Source organism: Aulonocara sp. 'chitande type north' Nkhata Bay, linkage group LG18, assembly GCF_057382095.1.
Source record: "Aulonocara sp. 'chitande type north' Nkhata Bay isolate Kocher_YH1m ecotype deep benthic linkage group LG18, A_spYH_male_GT1.1, whole genome shotgun sequence".
NCBI classification, from domain to species: Eukaryota; Metazoa; Chordata; class Actinopteri; order Cichliformes; family Cichlidae; genus Aulonocara; species Aulonocara sp. 'chitande type north' Nkhata Bay.
In genome coordinates this window covers 25,964,117-25,986,371 of record NC_141361.1, presented here as the reverse complement: position 1 = coordinate 25,986,371, position 22,255 = coordinate 25,964,117, and the positions used below count along the sequence as shown (strand labels likewise).

At 41.4% G+C, this 22,255-nt stretch overlaps 3 protein-coding genes across 3 annotated transcripts; 1 reads left to right on the top strand and 2 right to left on the bottom strand.

Annotated features, from left to right (window-relative positions):
* Positions 1 to 550: 550 nt before the first annotated feature.
* cldn1 (claudin 1) lies at positions 551 to 4,118 on the bottom strand. The gene is made up of 4 exons (XM_086272067.1): positions 3,689 to 4,118; positions 2,283 to 2,447; positions 1,990 to 2,074; positions 551 to 1,159 (listed from the first exon to the last, which is right to left on the bottom strand). Exons 1-4 carry the CDS (start codon positions 3,909 to 3,911, stop codon positions 1,003 to 1,005), a joined length of 630 nt encoding a protein of 209 aa, XP_086128193.1. The 5' UTR covers positions 3,912 to 4,118; the 3' UTR covers positions 551 to 1,002.
* A 692-nt stretch (positions 4,119 to 4,810) lies between these two features.
* LOC147308709 (uncharacterized) lies at positions 4,811 to 8,416 on the top strand. Its single transcript, XM_086272066.1, has one exon. It carries the CDS (start codon positions 5,019 to 5,021, stop codon positions 6,576 to 6,578), a length of 1,560 nt encoding a protein of 519 aa, XP_086128192.1. The 5' UTR covers positions 4,811 to 5,018; the 3' UTR covers positions 6,579 to 8,416.
* A 7,511-nt stretch (positions 8,417 to 15,927) lies between these two features.
* LOC147308708 (transcription factor HES-1-B-like) lies at positions 15,928 to 17,458 on the bottom strand. Its single transcript, XM_086271347.1, has 4 exons — positions 17,172 to 17,458; positions 16,985 to 17,080; positions 16,802 to 16,889; positions 15,928 to 16,594 (listed from the first exon to the last, which is right to left on the bottom strand). The coding sequence occupies exons 1-4, from the start codon at positions 17,277 to 17,279 to the stop codon at positions 16,143 to 16,145; spliced, it is 744 nt and encodes a 247-aa protein (XP_086127473.1). The 5' UTR covers positions 17,280 to 17,458; the 3' UTR covers positions 15,928 to 16,142.
* Between the last annotated feature and the right edge of the window lie 4,797 nt (positions 17,459 to 22,255).

Genomic DNA, 22,255 nt, shown 5'->3' with positions numbered 1-22,255 from the left:
CAGTTACACCTTCATGACTGAACGAACGATGGGCTGACAACCTTTGAAATTCTTTCCTGTAAAGTCAAAGACAGGCTGACGCATCTTCCCAACGTAGCATTCAAGCGGTACCGACCGTGTTTATGTGAAATGCGACTTCACAGGCGTGCTGGGACAGGAGCAGGAGACCGTAGGTATGCCCGCTCCCCACCCTCTGCCTATCTCTCTGTTTGGATGTGTTTTTTCCTGCCTGAGGCCACAAATTTCTATATGTTTAGCTCTGTGTTGTACAGGATTTTTAACGCGTACAACACAATGAAAGTTTTTTTTATGATTTGAAAAATTGTGCCACCTCTTTAAAGAGAAACACCCTTCTCTATTTTACGTCCAGATTCTTATAAATGACCTTATCGAGTAATCAAAAGAGATTTTGCGTGGTTAGGGTGGAGCTCTGAAAAGAACATTCAGATCCTTTCACTTTGAAATGGTGTCTTGGTCTTTCACCCGGTGTGAGTGTGCAGTGATTATTATTAAACCAAAACATGAAGTGAATCCAAACACTGGTTGTCACATGGAAAAGTGGCAGTGGATTTATTTCATATGCAGTAAAATGGGAAGAAATAAAAACAACAACAACACAAAAATCATAACAAACGGTACCATGGGAGTTTATACAAAAATGGAAATTAGTTGCAAAGAAAGTGACACAAAAACTGAATGTCTCCAACATATTCTGAAAACTTTCTTTAAACTAAAAGAAAAAGTCTTTTAAGCTTTACAATAATCCCAGTTTAAATCTAAATACATGCTATTGGACCTTATTTCTAACATTCAATTCTAACATTTGCATAGGTTGTCACATTAATTGTCAGTTTATTAATAAAGAAGCATCCCATCCCACTACGCTACTTTGACCCCACCTGCAAATAAACATGCTGAAAACAGTAAACAGGTCTGAAATATGCCCCTTTAAAGCCAGCGCTCTTAAATGAGACCAGGCCAGGAGAAGTGGGAAGACTACTCCTACACGTAGTTTTTGCCTCCCGCAGGGTGGGACTGGGGGTAGCGTTGAGCCGGCCCAGCATCCTGCTTGGGGCAGTGGCAGCTGAGGAAGGCCCCTCCGATGATGACGAGAATGGCAGATGCCCAGCCGACGTACAGGGCACTTCCAAACTCATACCTGTGGATGAAACACAACACGCATTGTGCTTGAGTGTTTGAGGACTCGCATGGCCAGCTCAATACAAGATGTTTGTGTCTTTCTGTGTATGTATGTATGTATATATATATACACAGAAATATATATATATATATATATATATATATATATATATATATATATACATATATATATATATATACATATATATATATATACATATATATATATATACATATATATATATATACATATATATACATACACATATATATATATACATATATATATATATATATACATATATATATATATATATACATATATATACACCATAGCATTTAAATTTGGGTACTAAAAAGGTTAAGTCTGCCCCACTAAACTTAGTCGGTGCTACATGTCAGAGTACCCACTCTTAAAGAAGGATTTCTTAAGAAATAACACAAAGTAAATACGCTGTTATGTGTGTAGCATGTTTTTTGTGAATTTTAACAGAACGTGTTTTTAAAAATGCATAAAAAATGTCAGAACAACACGTGTTGTCTTTGAGCCGATGTGGCACTAACTCAAAGGAGCAGGTAAACATTTCAGGAAATAGACCTATTTCTTTGGTGCCAAGTGTGAAAATGTTGTGGGTTTGCACGGCTCACGCGCCTGAATTTTTGTCGGGGACCGGACTCTTTCATTTCCCTTTGTGTGTGCTGTAATGCTGAATCTTGAGCTTTTTTTGGTCTCTGTCACAGAGACAGACTTTTTTTAATCTGATGTCTGTCTGTGGATTCACCAAAGAAACCTTCAGTGATACCTGATAAGGATTGTGGAGGGTTTCGTGTGACAGAGGAGATGCTCACCTGGAGTTAGTCGGAGTGAATGGATTGTAGAATTCCTTTGCTATGTTGCTGCCAAACCAGGAAGTTCCCGCCAGGGCAAGCAGACCTGGAAAATTGCGAGCACAAAAGCTTCTCTATATTGTTGGATTTTAGAGGTAACTACTTGCGCAGTTGTGTTATCTTTGACATATCTCGAATGCAAAACCTCACATTCTAAAACGATGTTCCAATGTAGCTGTGAATGCAGGTAAAAACAAAGAAGTACTATGTTACACTTTTTTAAAAAACCCATAAAAAGATGATTTAACTCTCACCAGCAAGAATAAAGATAATCCCTCCACTCAGGGCCACCTTATCCTTCAGCTCTGGAGAGTCGCTCATGACCGTAGTGCACTTCATACCCATCACTGCCACCAGGATGGAAATGAAGCACAGCACGATGGACGACACCATCAGCCCTCGTGTGCCCTGTATGTTTCCTGCAGACACAGAGAGGGTACGTTAGTCAGAGCAGGTTTCACTCAAGGCTTACTTCACTAAGAAGTAACTGGGTGGTTAGAGACAGTTGAAATCCCTCCAAACAGGGAGATACTTCACAGCAGTAGCACAGAAAACAAAATTTTACACGAGTGCCATTTTATTAGTCCATGTTTAACTGTTCTTTCTTTAACAATCAATCCTCAACAGACCACACATCACCTCTGTTACCTTTCTCTTCTAATCGAGGGCAACCCTTTAAGCCAGATTGCGTCTTTTTTGCGTCACGCTACAAACTTACTGAGAATCTAAATTTAACTGATCAAAACTGCATCTTCCTCATCTGGATGAAGACTCCCCATCAAGTGTTACCTTCAGATTTCTAATCCCGTCTCCCAAGAAACATTGCAGACTGTCCTATCACAAAAACATATAAATCATTTAAGTGCACACCAGAAAAATTGTACTTCTAACAAATAAATATGATTCTGAATAGAAGAGCTCACTCACAGCCTATTTGATCCTTTAGTTTTTGTTTTTCATGTTTTTGTTTTTATTTGTTCTATTCTTTTGTGTGTTGCTGTGTAGTTCTCTGTTGCGGGGCTTGTAGTGCAGTGTTCCTCACATTGTCTCAATCCTTGTTTAATTTCCACTGAATGAATGTGTTTCAGAAAAAAAGGGTAAAAGTGTAAAAAAAAAAAAAAGGAAAAGAAACACGTTCATCGAAGGGATTATTTTTAATCTGATAGTTGTGTTTTTTTGTAAAAATGTTTACACTTGACTGATTTGCAACACTAACAGCATGAAGTTTAAACTTTGTCTTTCATGTCTCTTTCATGACGTAGGTTATGGTATTTGACCAACATGTCTTTGCATGCAGGAGGTCTAAGAAGGAGAAGGAAAAAGGTGCACTCTCCCTTTAGTGACCTCGAGGCTTTGAAAGACCACAGACTTAAACATATTTTTTGTTCATAGAACAACCACAGTTCTACTTAAACTTCTAGCATTGGTATTGAAAGTAACTGTTCGGGTATTATTTGAATGTGCACCATTCACTATCTCATGACATGCTCCCCACCCAGCTAACTACCCCCTTCCACACCCAAAAAATAGAACAAGTATTTGATTTTGGACACTGTGTTACTCATAAACCCCTTATTCTCTGGCTATGACCGTCATCAGCATTTAATAATAATGAAGAAATATCACAAAAGGTAAAAACACGATGTATATAAAGCAGTACCTGGCAGCTGGAGGAGGGAGTCATACACTTTACACTGAACTTGTCCGGTGCTCTGACTCGCACAGGTCTGCCAAAGCCCTTCATACATCGCCTGAGCCGTGATGATGTTGTCCCCAACGTAGGCTGAAGCTTTCCACTGCACCATGATTGTGGCCGCGATGACGCCAAAGCAGCCAATGAGGGCCAGTATGAATCCGAGAAGCTGCACTCCAGCGTTTGCCATTGTTTGATGAATTAAAATAAGAATTTAAATGAAAATGGCAAAAGTTCTTTGGGGGAGTTTTTTGGTTGTTGTTGTTGTTGTTTTTTAAAGATATAAAGGTGAAAAAATGTTGCTCAATGATGTTCCCAGTGGGTTTGTGTTGGCGACCTGCTCCCAAATAAAGGCGCCTAATCACCTGTGCATCTTTAAGGAATGACCTGGAGGAGAGGGAGGATCCCCGAATGCCATCAACTCCTGCTAAAGTCAGGAGGTGCAGGGTGACACCTTCTGGCTGTGAAGGTCTTCTGCAAATAATAAAACCAAATGAACCCACACATACGCAGTGAACTCCAATAAAATCTTTTCTAAAGTAAGTAACAACAGTCAGTAAGAGCACTGTGAGCAGCAGTGATCATCTGTCCCATTGTTTGTTTGTTTGTTTTCACTTTATTTTTATAATTGAAGCAATATACAGAAATTCATTTAGTGAAAAAAATAGAAATACTGTAAAAAATAAAGCAAAATACACTCCACTGGCACTCTACCTATTCTGATTCAGCTTACACATGAAAAAAGGGACAAAGTGCACATTTATTAAACCACTAATCTCCACAAGTTATCTGTTGATTTTTATTCATTTTTCTTATCAATACAAACATTAATTCTAATAACAGAATATTTACATGCCATAAAATACAAATTATTATCAAATTATCCGCAGATCAAAGCAGAGTACTCCAGCTTTGGAACGTTAACCCTAAAATCTTAATAAGAAGGAAGTAGCATAGTTGATTGTATGATTCCTTACATTATTTCACACATGAATGATCTTCTCAGTGCGACTTCTCTCTGATTTACTTGTTCCGTGAAGAAACATTTGCTTTTGCTGGTTTGCTGAATTGCATGATAATCTTTTTTTTTTTGTGGCCGGAGCTGACCAGCGGGCAAAGGTTTTTCTTGCCTAACCCATACTTGTGTTGTTGTTTGCACTTTTTGTCAGCTGACTTCCAAGCCCACAGAGAAACTTGTCACAGTGTTCCTCGATCGCTGTAACACAGAGGTTTTTGTTTGCTTTTTTGAATTTCCTCTTTCTTTGTTGTTGGGTTTGTTTGTTTTTTTCAGTAAAAAATGGACAGAAATTTGGGTCTGATCCTGCTCCTGCTGCTTCTCTGCCACAAAGGCAGCGGAGAGTTTTGTCCATACCGATGTCAGTGTTTCACTCTGGTCCAGGTGCTATGTGCTGATGCAACAATGACGTCTTTACCAAAGAATATTTCCAGGGAGGTCAAGGACTTTATTGTAATGACTACGGCTGTGCAGTACCTGTTCTCTCACACTTTGGAGGGCAGTCCTCAACTCACCAAGCTTATTTTCCTGGATAATCAACTGAAAAGTATTCACTGTCGGGCATTCGAACATCTGACTGAGCTTCAGGAACTGGAGATCAGCGGGAACCCCTTGGATCATTTATTTCTAGGAACTTTTTCAAAGCAAGGAAATTTGACTAAACTGCTGCTCAACTTCAACAGGTTCCAGACGGTGCTTCCTGGTATGTTTGACTCCTTGAAACAGCTAGAAACTCTGCAAATGAAGGGCAACGTCATATCAGATCTACCTGCGTTTCTTTTCCTGAACCTTCAAAAGCTGCGTGTCCTGGATTTGTCCCAAAATAAGCTTGAGGGAGTAAAAAAAGAAACTTTTTGTGGTCTGGAAAAGTTAGAGATCTTGAAAATGAACAACAACCTCCTCAGCAATTTTACATCTGACACATTTCACAATGTTTCTCAGCTGACAGAGCTTCATCTGGAAGGGAACATGATAACAAAACTTGATGATGGCATCTTTGCTGTGTTAACTGAATTGCAGGTGCTGAATCTCCGTGGGAACCTTCTTACAACCTTTAGCGATAAAGTGTTTGGATTTGAGGGCTCAAATTTGTCGGAACTGAACCTAAAAGGCAACAGACTAACTGAGCTGTCCTCTCTAAGCAGTCTGACTTTACTTACCAACCTCATCCTGTCCTCTAACCAGCTCTCCAACCTTACTGGAGACATTTTTAGAAATGTTACAGCCCTGATGATCCTGGACCTGTCTGAAAACCAGATCACTTCACTGCCCGAAACAATCTTTAATGATCTGTCTGAGATTAGGACAATCTACCTGCAAAAGAACAATCTCAGCACTTTGGATGCCAAACTGTTCAAGAGCCAGGAATTCATTCAGCAGCTCTACCTGTCTGACAACCAACTGGAGAGTCTCCCAGAGGACCTTTTCGACCATTTTATCCTGCAGTACACCGTGAGGCTGCATGGAAACCCTTGGAAATGTGACTGCCACATATGGTACCTGCATGACTGGGTGTTGGAAAACAGCAAAACCATGGAGATGCTGGACAGGGTGGTATGTGAGAGCCCAAACTTTTTGAAAAAACGGGCGGTCATGTCCATCAACAAGGATCAGCTGGTCTGTCATTTGTCCAGAGATGAGATGCCAGATCTCAGCACCTGTAGCCTACAAGCATCAAATGGCATCATGATCATAAAGTGTAAAGTAGATATATGTTCTCCACTGACAGTGAAGGTACAGTTTCAGAAGGAAGATGGCAACATTAAGGAACATATTGTGAAAAATGAGCATGAACCCTCACAATGTAGCAACGAGACACTGATCGAGAGCCCCATTCAGTAGTTTTCAGACTTTTTCTGGGTGCAAATTGTTTCACACTCAGAGTCACGTTATATGTTCAGTGACTGCCAGAGTCAATACTCTAAACAAACCTCTAACTCACCAGCTGACTAGTATACATAAATGTGACTGAATGATAAGAAAGGTGGATGAACCTTTTTTTTTTAAAAAGTTCAAAGTTCAACTCAATTTCCAAAGATCCTGTCACTGCTCAAAGAAGCAATGAGTGAGCTGTCAGTCATCTGCTAACACATGCTTTTCCTGTGATTAAAACTCCAGTAGACGTCAGTGCTTCTCTCCTCTGTGTAAACTGCCAATGCTAGTCCCCTCAAACAGAACAGTCATCACTGACACAGTGCAGAGTAGTTATGAATATGTTTTTGTTTTCAGCAAGTTTGAGGTTAGTTTCCTGTGAACAAATAATTGAGTAAAACGTAATATTTGCTTCATGAAATTACTGGATTGAATTTTCAAGGCAGGAAAATGTATTAATCCTTAAATCAGGGATAGAAATTGTATGAAGAGTCTTGAAAGGCATGTGGTGTAAAAATCACCATACGAACTACCATGAAGTGAGGGCCATCTGATATCCCTGTATCGGTGTTGTTCCTGCATCATCATCATCATAAGTTTCTCCAGGACTGACTTTGCAGCTAACTAACAATTGTTGTCTGTCAGCTTGAAATGTGGAATAAAAAAGGGGGGGGAATGTCTTTGTTTATATAAAACTGTCTTCTAGAACAAATGGAAACAATTCTAGGTGTGTTCTTTATTAATTTATACAATATCATATACTGGTATGTATTATCAAGCTAGGTTTGCTGTCAGCCAAATTTAGCTTTCTCAATGTTGGTTTGCTAGGGATAGCTTTTAATAGCGGTAGCTAACTTTTTGGCTAATGCTAACTCAATTCTCAGACAACATGACTGATGGTCAGTTGTAATGCTGATCCTGGACTGACATTGCTATGATAATGTCAGAACAACACCAACCCAGAAATATCAGATCACGCAGCAGGCTACACCATGAGCTGGTCACCGGGCTGTCACAGGGCTAACACAGTGAACTTTTGGGAAATTTGACTACACTAGCTTGTATGTAGATCTGACCACACATGACAGCCATTGCTCCCCATGTGTATCACTGAGCCTTGGGCACCTATGACTCTGTCACTCAAATCCTCACACTTGCTCATTTTTTTTGCTTCTAACACATAAACTTTGAGGACAAAATTTTCACTTTCTCTTTAATATATCCCACCCACTAACAGCTGCCACGATGAAGAGATAATCAGTGTTATTCACTTCACCTGTCAGTGCTCATAATGTTATGCCTGATCGGTGTATGTCATAAGCTAACTGTGGCTTGTTTACCTAATATCATCATCAGAATATGATCATAGCAGCCGGCAGTAAGTAGTGCAGTAATTTTCTGCAGTGGAGCAGAAGGGCAAAGCAGCTAAATGAATATACTTACACTATTGCTCAAAAGTCTTGAAAAATGTTTTTATATTCAAAAGAAAAAGACAATTTATTTTCATTTGCAATAACAAAAAATGATTACAAGTGTTCCAACTGATCTATTTACAGCATTTCTGTGTGATCTGATTGCTCAGAGAAGTGCAGCCTATTCAGTGGAGATGAAGTGACAAAATATTACACTGTTTTCAGAAATTTCCCACATAGAACGGGTTTCATTTCTTAGAAGAGACAGTGATCACACCCACAAAACGCCCACAGACTGTCCAAAGAATAGCCAAAGATCAGTCACCAGATGAACTTGATAAACTTGCTTTAGGTTACGCAATATACCACTGGATCACAGGGGCGATCTTACTGAAAACAGGCCTCTTTGTGTCTATGTACATAAACTATGTACTGAATTTATGATGTATGATTTGAGTAATTATTCATTTTCACTTAAAGCATTTCTTTAATATTATTATTTATTTTTCAAAAAAAATTTCCTTCTCTTTCTTTTAAAAACAGGAATATTTCAAAGTGACCCCAACCATTTAAGCTGCAGTGTGCATTACATCTCACCACTGCCTTTGGCACGCACATATATTGAGGTTTTTACTTGGCTGTGGAGTGGGTGGACTATTCATTGCAGTTCTTCAAAAGTATGTCGGTATCAAGCAGCCATCCTCTGATCAATCTCACTGCTGCTGCACACTGGGAGGGATAATAAAGATTGAGGGAGGAGGAGAGCCCCAGCGCAACAAGGCACACAGATGGCTACACCTTGAATACAGCACTTTCACCCGTGGTTAATAAGGGTCAAATGCCAAGGGGTCAATTGGGTCCTCGTTTTGAGGTGACTGACATCCCAATTCAAGTGGTGGCATACTTATTTCCAGAGTTTGGAGGGTTGTCCTTAAGCTGGAGGTAATCCTCACTTGACTCAAAGTCTGAAAACAGAACATTTAATGTTAAAAGTACAGCTAATGAGCAGAAAGAGATATGGAAGTCGTTAAATGCATATCTCTGTTCAGTGAGCGTGCTGGCATTTAAATGAATAGAAAAGAAACTAATAGGATGTGTCACAGTTAGCAGTGCAGTTGCTGAAGAATGTTTTTGAGGCTGTTTCCTTTGGAATTAAGGTTACTTAGAGTTATGCAGGAATTATATTGTGAAGTAAATCAAGTCAAATCTAACTGATTCATTTCATGGTATTGATGTGGCCTTTTGAAAGCAAAATGTTGCCAATCAACAGGTAGACACTAGATGTTGGAGTTTAGCGGCTAAACTAACAGATGAAGACTTGATGAAGAACTAGTGGGTCAGAGTTGTGTCTACATAACGAAACCCAGCACTGAAAACTGGATGCTTGAAATAAAACAGCTGAAAGCAGCCTAAAAATGAGAGCAGGATAAATTAACTGCAATTTACAAAAACTAAAACAATGAACTGATACTCTGAAGCTTTGTGCACAGAGATGAGATTAAAGATCTCCTCAGTTTATCATTCAAGTGATCACATTTTTAGGCTACTATAAAAGAAAATCCTTTTTTTTTTTTTTTTTTTTTTTTTAACTTCCTGGAATTCAGGTCTCCTAAAAATTATTATTGGGATACTGGGAAGTTTTGGTAGAGTTTAAGTTTTGCCACAAGAAATGAAGAGGTTAATGTAGTTATCAACACTAAATCACCTGCCAGCATCCATCACTGGTAATTGCTCAGCAGAGTTACAGCAGCAGTGTTTGAGAGCAACCCAATGAGTAGGAATGAAAAGCTGCTTTTCCCCCACCCATGGTCACATCTCATCTCTGTATCCAGCTTAGTGGGCATTTAGCACCGGACACCACACTCCACACAGCAGCTCTTCAGATCGAAGAGAAGAGAAACAGAGGGGAGGGAGACATTATCCGGTGAGGCGCACAATGTCCAAAACAACACAAAGCACTGGGGAAGATGGTTTCCCACAGAGTTTAGACTGGTCAGTGAGAAGGGAGGTGGCGAGGGCAGGGCAGGGTCCTCAGGACAAAGACCAGAGGTCATCTGAGGCTCAGTGCTTGTGGCGAGAATTTGGGACTTTACTTTTTTTGATGGGAAAATGTTAACTAATTTCACACTGAGTCGCTGAATAAAATTTTATAACTGATCTGAAACACTGAACTCAATGTTGAGGACAAAAATTTTTTACTTGTACTTCAAACACCATGATTATGGTTTTTGTCTCTCAGCCTTATTTAAATGAGTTTAGTCTGTCATGAAATGATAACCAACACCAGTTGCTATCATGTGGGCAGGTGTCTATTAGGTCCTCTCTCTCACACAGCCGAGAAGGGTGAATGCGATGACCTAAGCATCTCGCAAACACAAATGGGCCATTTTGCACTCTCAAACTGTGAACCTTGCTTACAAACAAGGGTCAATATTTACCCCTCAGTGCACCCAGACCCCTGGATGGAAGCTTAATTGGTGGTGCTGACCAAATTAAGAACAGCTGACCTGATGTGGGTGTTAAGTGGACGGGGAGATGTTACTAGAATGGAAATCTTTTAGCATGCTGGTACACTGCCCTTTGTTTTGTCAGTCCCTATTGGAGGATAACAAGAGGCTATAAGCTCCTTATCATCACATTACATTTATGAAGGATGAATCGGGAACTATGGCCCTCTGGACCCCCATCCTCAAAAATAGCTATCCTTGTTTTGTGCCCAGCTGGTTTTATTATGCCTGCAAGCAGCACTTCATTCTATACTTTTGGTCGGACACTGAAATACCTTCTATGCTCCATCCTCCAGCAGCAAAGATCCTATAAAACAATATGTGTTTCACACATTTGGGTTTGTTAAAACATTGCCAGTTTATTTTCCCTGGTTTATTTTATGAATTCAATGCAGACAAGTCATGTTTCCAGGTTTTGATTAAAAACCTACTTTCACTTGCAGTTGTACATGTAATGTGGATTTCACAGATTGCAGGCCACTGCTTGTGTTGCAGGCCACATCAATTCCTATCAGTTCAATTCCGTTTTATTTGCATAGCACCAAATCACAACAGCAGTCACCTCAAGACCACAAGGTAAAGACCCAATAGCAATACAGGGAAAACCCCAACAATCAAAGGATCCACTTTGAGCAAGCACCTGGTGACAGTGGGAAGGAAAAATTCAATTTTAACAGGAAGAAGCCTTCTGCAGGACAAGGTTCAGGGATGAACAGGCATCTGTCAGGACTGGTTGGGAGTGACAGGAGAAAGAGAATCCTAAAAGCGTTAAGAAAATGTAATGCAGTTATCATTTTTAACCACCTATAAATCAGTCATGCTGCATCATGCAATGTAATTAGTAACTGCATTTAAACCCTTTCAAAGATGTTTTTATTAGAAGTGAACACCAAACAACAGAGAAAACAATCAGATGTACGTACCTACCCACTAAGGACACTTATTGTCGTCAGTTGTTCAACAGTGTCCCTTGGACTAGGATGGCAGATGGAATAAGTAGATCGAGGCCTGAGGCTGTTGCCAAACCAAGCCAACTTTTTTTAGAAAGCGTTTTAAAAACAGCAACCACTGACCAAAGTGCTGGACAAAGCACTGAAATACAACTTAAATAAAGTTTAAATAAGTAAAAGTAAATAAATATAAAAATAATTTGAATTAAAATTACTACACAAAATAAGAGCATCAGCACGATACAAGATTTGGGAGCCGCTACAGCAAAAGCCCTTTCTCCTCTGAGCAGCTCCTCTGTGTCCTCCACATCCAAGAGTACTTGCACCATCTGCAGACAAGACAAGGAAGACTGGCTAAAATCAACATATAGAGTTACAGTAATCCAAGTGAGTTATAATGACGGCATGGATTACTGTTTCAAAATGATCTTTTGATAGAATGTTTTTTTTATTTTAGCCAGCTGTCTCAGCTGAAAGAAGCTAGATTTTACCAATGCGCTGATTTGACTGTCCAATCTAAAATTCTTGTCCATCCTAAAAATCATGCTTCTGACAATAAGCTTTACATACTGAGCCACTGGGCCTATGTTGACAGAACAAGCCTCACCAGTGACGCTAGGCCCAAACACAATAACCTCTGCCTTCTTTTGATCAAAATTTAGGACGTTTAGCACCATTTAGGTTTTTAATTCCTCAAGGCACTCAGCTAAAGTTTCCATGGAGTAGGCATCCTTCTGTTTTAGGGAACATAAACCTGAGTATCATCTGCATAACAATGGAGAGCAATTTTGTACTTGCTAAAATTAGAAGCAAGAGGCAGCAGATATACAAAATAGCAGAGGCCCAAGTATCGAGCCCTGCGGAACCCCACAAGACAAAGGAGCAGAGGAACATCTGAAATCACGTAGTCTAAGGTTCTCTTGGAAAGGAAGGATTGGAACCACTCCAGAACAGTGCCACAAATGCCTACCCTGAGCTCTAAACAAGACATTAAAATATTAAGATTCGCTGTGTCAGAAGTGACAGTTAAGTCTAGAAGAACTAGCATCAGATAGTCCCCTGCATCTGTAGCCAGGAGGATGTCAGTAAAAACCACCAGCAGTGCAGATTCCATGGATCATCCATCATCCATCCATCCATCCGTCCATTCTCTTCCACTTATCCTTGTCAGGGTCACGGGGAGGCTGGCGCCTATCCCAGCTGTCTCTGGGCGAGACATGCGGTACACTCTGGACAGGTCGCCAGTCTGTTGCAGGGCTAACACATAGAAACAGACAACCATTTTACATTCACACCTGTGAAAATTTTTGAATTACCAATTAACCTAACCCCACTAAATGCATGTCTTTGGACTGTGGGAGGAAGCCAGTGTACCCGGAGAGAACCCACGCAAACACTGGGAGATGCAAACTCCACACAGAAAAACCCTGGCGTGATGGTGGACCTTCTTTCTGTGAGGCAACAGTGCTTACCACTGTGCCACCATGCTGCCCGTGCTATGAAGAGACTTAAAACCAGATTGAAAACCGTCAAGAACATCATGTTTCACTAAAAATGCCACAAATACACTGTGAACAATTTTCTCCATAATTTTTTAAAGAAAAGGAAGCTTGGAAATAGACCTAAAGTTAGATAACAGGGTAGGATCAAGGCAAGGTTGTTTTTTTTTATTAGTGGTTGCACTGTTTGCATCCTTAAAAATTTTAGGAACAACACCTGAGGACAGGCTGCTGTTAATAACCTCACGACAGATGGGATCACATCACAGGGGGGAACCTGAGGCCTTCAGGTGACCAAATAAAGTCTCATAAACGACGGTCTCACTGAAGACTCGCAGTAACTACAGGGCCGAGCAGAATTTCACCTTTATTACATTTCTGCCTAATACCTTCAAATTTAGACACTTTGCAATCACTTTTACAACTGTTTCTTACACCATTCTAGCACCACATCCTCCACTTTAAGAGCTTCATTTTTTGGTGCTGGCTATGATATCTGGCTGTGGAATTCATCGCTCATGTATTTTGTTTCAGGTCTCTTTGGCACTTGGATTACTGAGAGTTCTCTCTAACAGCGTGGCTCATTATATGCTAAATCTAACAGTATACCCATTTGCTATAAAGTCCTTGTTTTTCAACGTTGCATTTGTATTTCTGGCTCTGCTCAAACTCATGGTGAAACAGCAAACTCCTGTGTAATAGCACAAACTTCGGGGGTAAACTGAAAGTTACTCTTATTAAAGGCTCTTGTTACATTAGAGAGATAGACAAAATTAAAAACATGTGACTTATGGTGGGCTTTTATAAGCTTGTTCTGTCGGGTTTTTGTTGCTTTTGATCTGATGTAGCTGATATTTGACTTTAAAGGACTATTATTGCATGACGTTCTTCCTAAATTCCCCCCCTCTGGGTTGTTAAGATTTTCAAAAACAACCAGCTAAATCAAAAAGTGATGAATTGGAGCGTGGCGACAAAGAGTATTGTTCATTCACCATTGATATTGAGCGCATAATCTATTCATTAGCCTTGATGTGAACCACTGGTGACTACTTCGACCCCCATCAACACCATAACAACCTTAAGAACAATAGTAAGGCGATTCACCCACAGAGGTGGAGGCGCTGGAGGTTTCCGGTGTGTGTCAGAGGGAGACGGTTGTGAGAAGCAGGGAACCTGTCACTTTTGCCACTCTGATTTTGAGGGGAGGCCATCAATCATGGAGCTAAGTAATAGGGGCAGGGTCTACCCGTCTTCATGTTTACCAGTCTATGCTTTACGGCGTTTTGGAGAAACTGCAACAACGTGGGGTTTTGATTCGGGAGGGGGGCGGCAGATAAGCAACAATAAGACGAGACATGAGATGAAGGCACAGACACCAGCAGGAGTCATGATCTATTGAAGCCGCTCTGTCCAAAGCCCCTTCACAGAGTCTGTCTCATATACACAGCGATAACCTGTCAGCACCTCAGAGCTCGTCTTATCTGAATGGCACAGCTTTGCCTGAAGAGTTGTCAGAAAGCCTTTAAAACCAGGACCTTTGGGAACAGCCAACAATAAGCCTTCTTTAGCACGGTGAAAGTGACAGCATGGTCCTCCCCCGCTCCCAGCCATAAAACCTCTTCCTGGATAAACAAGGGGAAAGGCCCTTTATGAAGATGGAGAGGGTCACAAAGAGAGGAGCCATTGAGCCACCGAGGGGCCCGTCTTTGTTTTTGTCTTTCCGAGGGTGTTCTCAAAGGATGCTCTGATAGGAGGGGGCAGCTCTATTTTTGTCTTTTAGTCCTCCTTAGCGTCGATCTTCTTGCAGCTCTGCCAAAACAGAGACGTGAACTTAACACGACTGAGTCGTTTGCACAAGTTGAGTTTAATGTTTTTGACAGGGTGGCAGACGTGTTAATTTGGTTCATTTAGTAAGAAATTCAGATTTAAATTCAGTTCCTTAAATTTAGTTAATCTAAATGCTTCTCTGTTAGGATCAAATCCCTTTAAATTCCATGGATTTGAAATCAGAAGCCGTCAAATGACTATGGATGGTGTGAGTGTTTGCCTTCAGAGGTGCCACTGTGTGACGCTGTCAAAGAGAGGCCCCGTCTTTTGGTGACAGGCTCCCAGGTCAGTTGATGGGTTGCCAGATTTAAGGCAACATGCTGATGGAGCTGCGTTGTGTTGGGAGTGTGAATGAGGGGCACCTGTGACCTCTGGTCACGCTCTGCTTGCAGCCCGCTGTGCGAGCACCACGCTCAGGACACACGCTGGGACAGTCAGGCCTTCAACTGTCCACCACAGGGGTTGGAGCGTCTCTGCAGGGCTGCTGCAGAGAGGGTGTTTTACATCATCGTACTCACATCATCAAATTGTTTCAGACACATTTACAGCCTGCTTTGTCAAAAAGTTTAAATAACAGCATCAAATTTTTCGAAATTTAATCCGCATTTAATCCTTGAGTAATACCGGGATCTTATCATGACTGGTCTTCCAGTTTATTTTAACATGATTTCCCATCTGGCAGCAGCACAAGCAGGGCTGCGCGTGTCTGCAGAAGCCAACACGCCCTCCTCTCTGGGCTGGCAGCACGCCTTTTAGATTCAACACAGCCTCTCAGGTTCCACACCTTCTTAGAGAGGTATTTAGTTCCAGCAGAAAACAGATTTCTCCTAACTGCAGAAGGGATGACAAGTGATAACACGACACACAGGAGGGGGTCTATTTTTAGAGGACTGCTTTGAGATGGTTTATAGTTATAAGTATAGCAATTAACAGCATTTTCTGTAAGCAACATAGACTGAACTGGACCCTAAACTAGGGGAATGCAGTAACACTGATATCATAAGCCATTCAAGTGTGATGGGTAATGTAAAAGTATTTTTTTGGAGAAAAAGAAAAAGTCACCAATCCTGCAAGTATTGCTGTAAACATAAAACCATTTTATTTATTTCAGAAAATACAGTGCTTTTCGGGAGCTTCTCAGCCCAGAGGCAAAATAAACTGTGCAGTATCAAAAATAGAAACCCCACAGTAAGTAAAGAGGCCCAGAATAACTTTTATAGTCCATATAAAAAACATAACTGTGTCTAAAGTTTCCTCAGTGTAATAACAAAATGTACAAAATATACAAAAATAGGATTTACAGTGTGAAAGTACTCTTCTCCTCAAAATCTACTCCTTCCTACCACGGCCTCCACACAGAGTCTGAGGTGACAGCCGGTGCAACAGGTGACACGTGGTGACCATTCTGTGCGGTCAGAGGTCCGAGGGCTGCACTGGGCACGAGAAACGCAAACTGTCCATCGGGCGTGGGCACCACTTGGAAGCCTCCATAGAGTTTCATCGATTCTGGGGGAGCGTGCATGAGCGAATTGCTTTTGCAGGGTATCTGTGGGACTGAAGCGACTGGAATCTGTGTGCCGGTCTGTCCGAGTCCAACCGCACCGAGGTGAGGTCCATAGAAGTTCAGAGTATTGATTTGGGCCACGCAGGCTGCCAGGTGGCTGAGGAGGCGAGTCCTCACCTCTGTGTTCACCCCTTCGCACGTGGACAGGAAACGGGTGACTTCTCCTACACACTCACTGAATCCGGCTCTGTATTTACCCAGAACGAAGGGGTCTGTGTTTGCAGCAGCTGGAAAAGAAAAGAAAAATGCATAAATACAGACAGACAGATAAATAGATAGATGGAGAGATGCATGTGAAATGAATACTACAGGGCAAACATACATGCGGGTTGGGCAATAAATCTTGGAGAAAGATGGGCCATGTGTGCCATCTAAAGTTACTCCTCCAAGACTCAGTGCTCTCCAGTAAACATCCAGAAATGGCAGTTACATACCAGTCATCTGAAGTCGCTGCAGGTTCCTGAGGTGCTTCACAGTCATCTCAAGGATGTCAGCCTTCTCCAGTTTAGAGTGTCTGGAGCTCTAAATAGAAAAAAAATATTGAAAATTTTAAATTTGCTTTTTTAATTCACAGATGTTTACATCTAACTGGATTGTTAGCCTGTGGGTCTCCTTACGTCTTTCTTGAGTGCGTCCAGGATGAGGGTCTTCAGCTGACCCAGGCTCTCATTGATGCGCGCGCGTCTTCGCTTTTCCATGATTGGTTTGGAAGACTTGGAAGAGGGGGGGGGAACGCAGTTTAGACAGTTTTTCGTAGAAATATCAAACAATTAAACACCGGTGTAAAGAGCTCATTTAACCGACCTTTCTGCTCTCTGTCAAAGCCCGGGGTTTCTCGGGCGTGGAGTCGCCACTTGTAGGGGTGGCAGCCACAGCGGACGGAGATGCTCTCTCTAAAGTACCGGCTGGCATCTTCAGTTCGGTATCAGTAAAAGAAAACCAGCAGAAGCGGTCTGCGAATACCCAGCAGTAAAAAGTCCAGTTCAGTGTGTCCCGCCTTCTCCTGGCAGACCTCGGAGATCCTCGTCGATGACAACACCACCGCTCAAAAGCGACTTCTGTCCACTCGCCAAGCTGACATCCAGACCGCTCCTGTTACGGGCTCCTCGGGTTTCTTTTATACAGCTGGGGCCTGCACGCGAGCGGCTCGTGTGCGGGTTCCCTGGGTTTCAGCCGTCTGTCCAATGAGCGCGCGGGACACGGCGCCGGGGAGGCGGCGGGCTCGTGCGACAGGACGCTCTCATTGGCTACCTGTCAGGATGCTGAAAGAGTGTTTTACAAAGGCAGCGTGAGTGAGGAGAGAAATGTCTGAGCACCAGTTCTCCTGCTGCAAATGAGGCGTCCCGCTCCACTAAAGACGCCACTGATGTGCTCTCGGGGTAAAACAAACAGCACGCTGTTTTATCTGTTTTTAAACGAGACTGTAAAACATAAATTAAAGCTGCTTTTCCGCTTTGTTTGTGTCTCTCTTGTGCTGGATAAAAACTTACAGCTAAAATATGTAGTCATTAAATTTCAGTTTGATTGTCTTAATTTCGTTTCTCCTCGAATTAATTCAGTGTTTGTTTGTTTTTTGCTTTAGACTAATCTAATAATAATAATTTTAAGATTAATATAAGACCTCTCCTGTGTCAAGCGTCTCTTACTTTTCTTCCTGTTAATTATTCTCTTCATATTTTTTTTTAAAAGAAAAGGTTTCAAAGATGTTTCTTTACTTGGCGTTTGTCTGTGCGTTTAACTATAAAAAAAAGAGCAATCATTAATTTCATTTATTTGCGATCAGTCAGCACTTTTCTCCTGAGCCTAAACTGTCTTTGCTCTACACCTTTTCGTTTGGAAGGTGAGCGTTGATTGTGTCCATTATTATTGACATTTAAAACAAATATTGGAGAGGAGGTTACGTTTTCCCGTCTTGTATTTAAATTAGTTACTTTAAAATGTGTCTAGATCAGGGGTGTTAACCGTAAGGCCCAGAAGCCAGAATCAGTCAGCAAAGGAAAATGTGAAAAATATTATGGCATAAATGTTGAACTTTTAGCTGGGTTTTCAGGTTTTACGGCATTTCCTATGGATGGCCCCTATTTACTGTCTACTATACAAATATCTGTTTGTCTGTGTGTTTGTCATGCTGAAGAACTGACATGTGCTGTTGAAATGGCACTTGCTTTCTTATATTAAGATATCTCTGGGATTCAGTCTATTGTTAAACTTCCTAACACTGACAGAAAGTGGAGTTTCAATGTTCCGGACTTTGATGTGTATTTGCGTGACTGTACATGTGTTTTTGTGTGTTTTTGTGTACTGAGAGGAATATCTCACTCGCATTCACACTCCCAGTTTCGTTGGGGAGGGGTGGGACGGGGTTGTTCACTGAGTGCTTCTGAATTTGAAGTAAAGAGTTTCTGACACACTCCAGGCCTGATGTCCAGTGAAGAAAATCTCTGAAGCACTGAGCTGTCTTCACTGGCTTGACCTCTGACATCTCGTGTCTACTATCAGAGAGTTTAAAGCAGAAAGTAAAGACGTATTTAAAATCCTTCTGAAGATGAAAAACAATACAATCTTTTGTGTTTTATGACAAACAAACACCTGAATTGATATTTTTACCCTTCTGTCCTGATTTTCTTAATCCTAATTTATACCTATTACTGACTGTTATTCATCTTTAAATATGTTATATTCTCATCTTTTCCTTCAAAGCTTATATCTGTGATAAATCATACTTCTGCACGTATAAAAACACAAGAGATTTTATGCAGATTTTTATCAGTTATCATTTTGTGTGGCATTTAAGTAGCTTCTGTAATTTTCTGGTACCTGTAAGCGCTTGTTGTCTTGAATTTGCAATTGTTTACCTGCAAGCACACTCAATATCTCTGTGATAAACCACTCATCTCCTGGTGTCAGTGCACATGCCATCTGTAACGTGTTTCATTAACATATATGTTGAGAGACATCTCCATCTAGTCCAGGTTTCTATCGGGAGTTAGCTCGATCCTTTCAGATAGAGTCCTCAGAGGTGAAATGACCCCAGAAGCAGGTCATCGTTTGCATCCAAGACTTCCTGTCTGTGTGAGCCAGACAAACTTCAAGCACCACTGGCTTCCTGACACGAGCTGGTATCAAGTGAAGTCAAATGAAATTGTCAAACCTGCAGCCAAGACTGGGATCACCTCATATAAACCTAATTATACCCATTCCTCAGAATTAAAAGAAAGTTCGCTCAGTTAAATTCAATTTTATTTATATAAAATCTATATAAAATATGCTTCATATTTATTGATTATTTTTGAAAGAACCCACATGTCAGAGATTTACAGTTAACAAACAGTCAGGTGAGTAAACAACACTGAGACACTTAAGATTGACAACGTGCGGCACGGGTGAAAAGCTCAGAGCAAATCACACCGAACTGCAGTATTCGTTTATTTTTATAGGTTACATCGTCAATATGCAAATATAATCACATTTTCTGTTACGCAGGTCCTGATGCTGTCTGCATGCAAGCTGTGTGTGTGTGTGTGTGTGTCACAAAGTATGTGTGTTGCAAGTCAATTTCTAAGAATAATATAATGCAAGTCAACTTCTGCGGATATGTATTTCTGTGCTGGTCTCTTATGGTAAATCCCAGTGTCACAGGGTCCGCTTCCTGTTTCTACGGAAAACTGTGTCTGGTGGAATATGTGTAACATAACTTTTGAAGCATAAGCAAATAAAACAATAAAAACTCCCTAACACCACAATAATACAGAGAAAATGTCAACAATCAGACGAAATCCTGCGAGCAAGCACTTGGCAACAGTGGGAAGGAAAAACTCCCTTATAACAGGATGAAACCTGAAGTAGAACCAGTCTTTCATTGTCAGTAATAAAGTCACTGTCAAGCTGTCAGCAGAGTGCTGTTGCATGTTTGTCCTTATGGAAACATTATTGAAGATTATTTTTGTTCCACAACACACAGTTCAGATGCTCTCAAACACAAAACCTTTTGATCCGTGACACACAAACACTCACATCAGAGCATCAGATTCAGTGGCTGCTTGCATTAAATGCTCTGTTAATCTTGAAGCTGAATGCTTTCAAAGCTGCTAAATTACAAAGAGGTTCTGCATGCAGCAGATGAGACACTTGGTGCAGCACTAAATTACATCCTACCAGCTCTGTTGGGGGACATAAACAGGCCCCGGTTGTGCAGATGGCGATGTAGAAATTAGGTTTACAGCACAATCCTGATCTGTATCAGTGTGGGAACTCTAGGGTGGGGCGGTCCGAGCTATCCGGGTGTAACGCGTGACAGATAGTGACAAGCTGAGGAAAACAGGGCCTTAAATGTATGAATTATTCTTGATTCTTATATACTTTGACCACATTTGGCTTACATTTGCAAACACACAGCATGTCGATGCCAGCGATCATACAGTCAGGTGTTTATCAAGGGGGAGTTTGGGAGTTTGGTCAGTGTTCAACATTAAGAAATGTTCAAACTTTATGAGATTTCTTTGGAAAGCGGATAATATAACACTTAATACATATCATACAAGAAGAATGAATATAATGAAATACTACTTATGATCAATAGCCTTTGCCTTCAGGAAGATTTGCCTCCTTTTCAATTAGAGGATGTAGCTAATTACACCCTATGACACAAGTATAGAGTTATCTTTACCTGCACAAACAAATTTTTTCCCTCCCATGTTTCCTTAAAACATTGTTTCATTCACAACATAATTTCAAACATGCTTTAAGTCCAGCAGTTTAACCTCTCTATAAAGATATAGCTCTGGCATGTGAAGCTGTCCCCTGTCCAGAGATTTATACCACGATCAGCACAAAACATAGCAGCGATTCTTTTCTCGGCACATGTAAAGCATTAAAATAACAACAGTAAAAGTGATTAAAAGTCACGTATGGATGAAATGTCTTTGTAGGTAGAGGTTAGAAAGCGGGCAGCAGTCACACTCCTCTCCCATCTTCACCTGAAGGCTGCGGCCGTGATTCCTCCTCCACCCAGCCGCCACCTCTGTGTGGGCAGTGAAATGACCATCCTCATCATCAAATACTGCAAAGATTCCCTTTCAACTGCTGGCATGAAAACATCTCAAGCCAGGAGGGGAGGGCACAGACAGAAGGGATCGCTTAAACATCTCATCCAGTGCTCAGCTTACTCTCCGTCCCGTCTTCGGCCTTTGAATTCCCCCTTAAAGAAGAAGGAGGGGGAGGCCCTCCCACCCTTTGCGACTCCCAGCCCCAGCTCGGCCCGCCTATTGTCCCCCTCCCCAACAGCAGTTTCTGCTCCAGAGGCCTTAGACAAGGCTTCCATTAATTGCAGGCCTGTGAGGAATACACGTGGGACAATGGGGCCAACAGAGTGTCCAGCCCCCAGACAAGGCTGGAAACAAGTGGTACAGGAATCCAGCAGAATAGACTAGTCCTGGCTGATGTCACTGAATACATTTACCTACCTCAGAGAGCATTCACTCTTTGCTTTGTTTTATTTGGACAAAAAAAAGAAGGGGTAGGGGGGAGGTAGCAGTATCAATGGAGAAGAGGAGCATGGGAGTGAGGTGGGGGGCGGCTTCTCCGGGATGGGAAATAACCGGTTGTCATGGTGATGTGCTGAATCAAAAATATGGCTGAATTTAGCAGATTTAGCAGAGGCAGAGATGTAAAAAGAGGGAGAGGGCATCAGATTAAACCCTGCGTGAGATAAGAGAAGGCTGCAAACAGAGGTTTAGTTTTTTTGGTGTATTCAGCCCTGTTTATACGGCAATAAAGAGCAGATAAAGGACCAGGAGATTAGCAGACTCATCTAGGCTCATGTTTGTCAACAACAACCTGAGCAGTTTCAAGTCAGCTTATTCCAAGTCAGTACACCAGCTTCTGATGGG

Coding starts and splice junctions, on each gene's coding strand:
- LOC147308709 (XM_086272066.1), top strand. CDS start 5,019: ATGGACAGAAATTTGGGTCTGATCCTGCTCCTGCTGCTTCTCTGCCAC.
- cldn1 (XM_086272067.1), bottom strand. CDS start 3,911: ATGGCAAACGCTGGAGTGCAGCTTCTCGGATTCATACTGGCCCTCATT. Junction 2,075..2,282: donor GATTATCTTTATTCTTGCTG/GTGAGAGTTAAA, acceptor GCAATTTTCCAG/GTCTGCTTGCCCTGGCGGGA. Junction 1,160..1,989: donor TTCACTCCGACTAACTCCAG/GTGAGCATCTCC, acceptor TTTCATCCACAG/GTATGAGTTTGGAAGTGCCC.
- LOC147308708 (XM_086271347.1), bottom strand. CDS start 17,279: ATGCCAGCCGGTACTTTAGAGAGAGCATCTCCGTCCGCTGTGGCTGCC. Junction 17,081..17,171: donor CTTTGACAGAGAGCAGAAAG/GTCGGTTAAATG, acceptor CCCTCTTCCAAG/TCTTCCAAACCAATCATGGA. Junction 16,890..16,984: donor TGGACGCACTCAAGAAAGAC/GTAAGGAGACCC, acceptor TTTTCTATTTAG/AGCTCCAGACACTCTAAACT.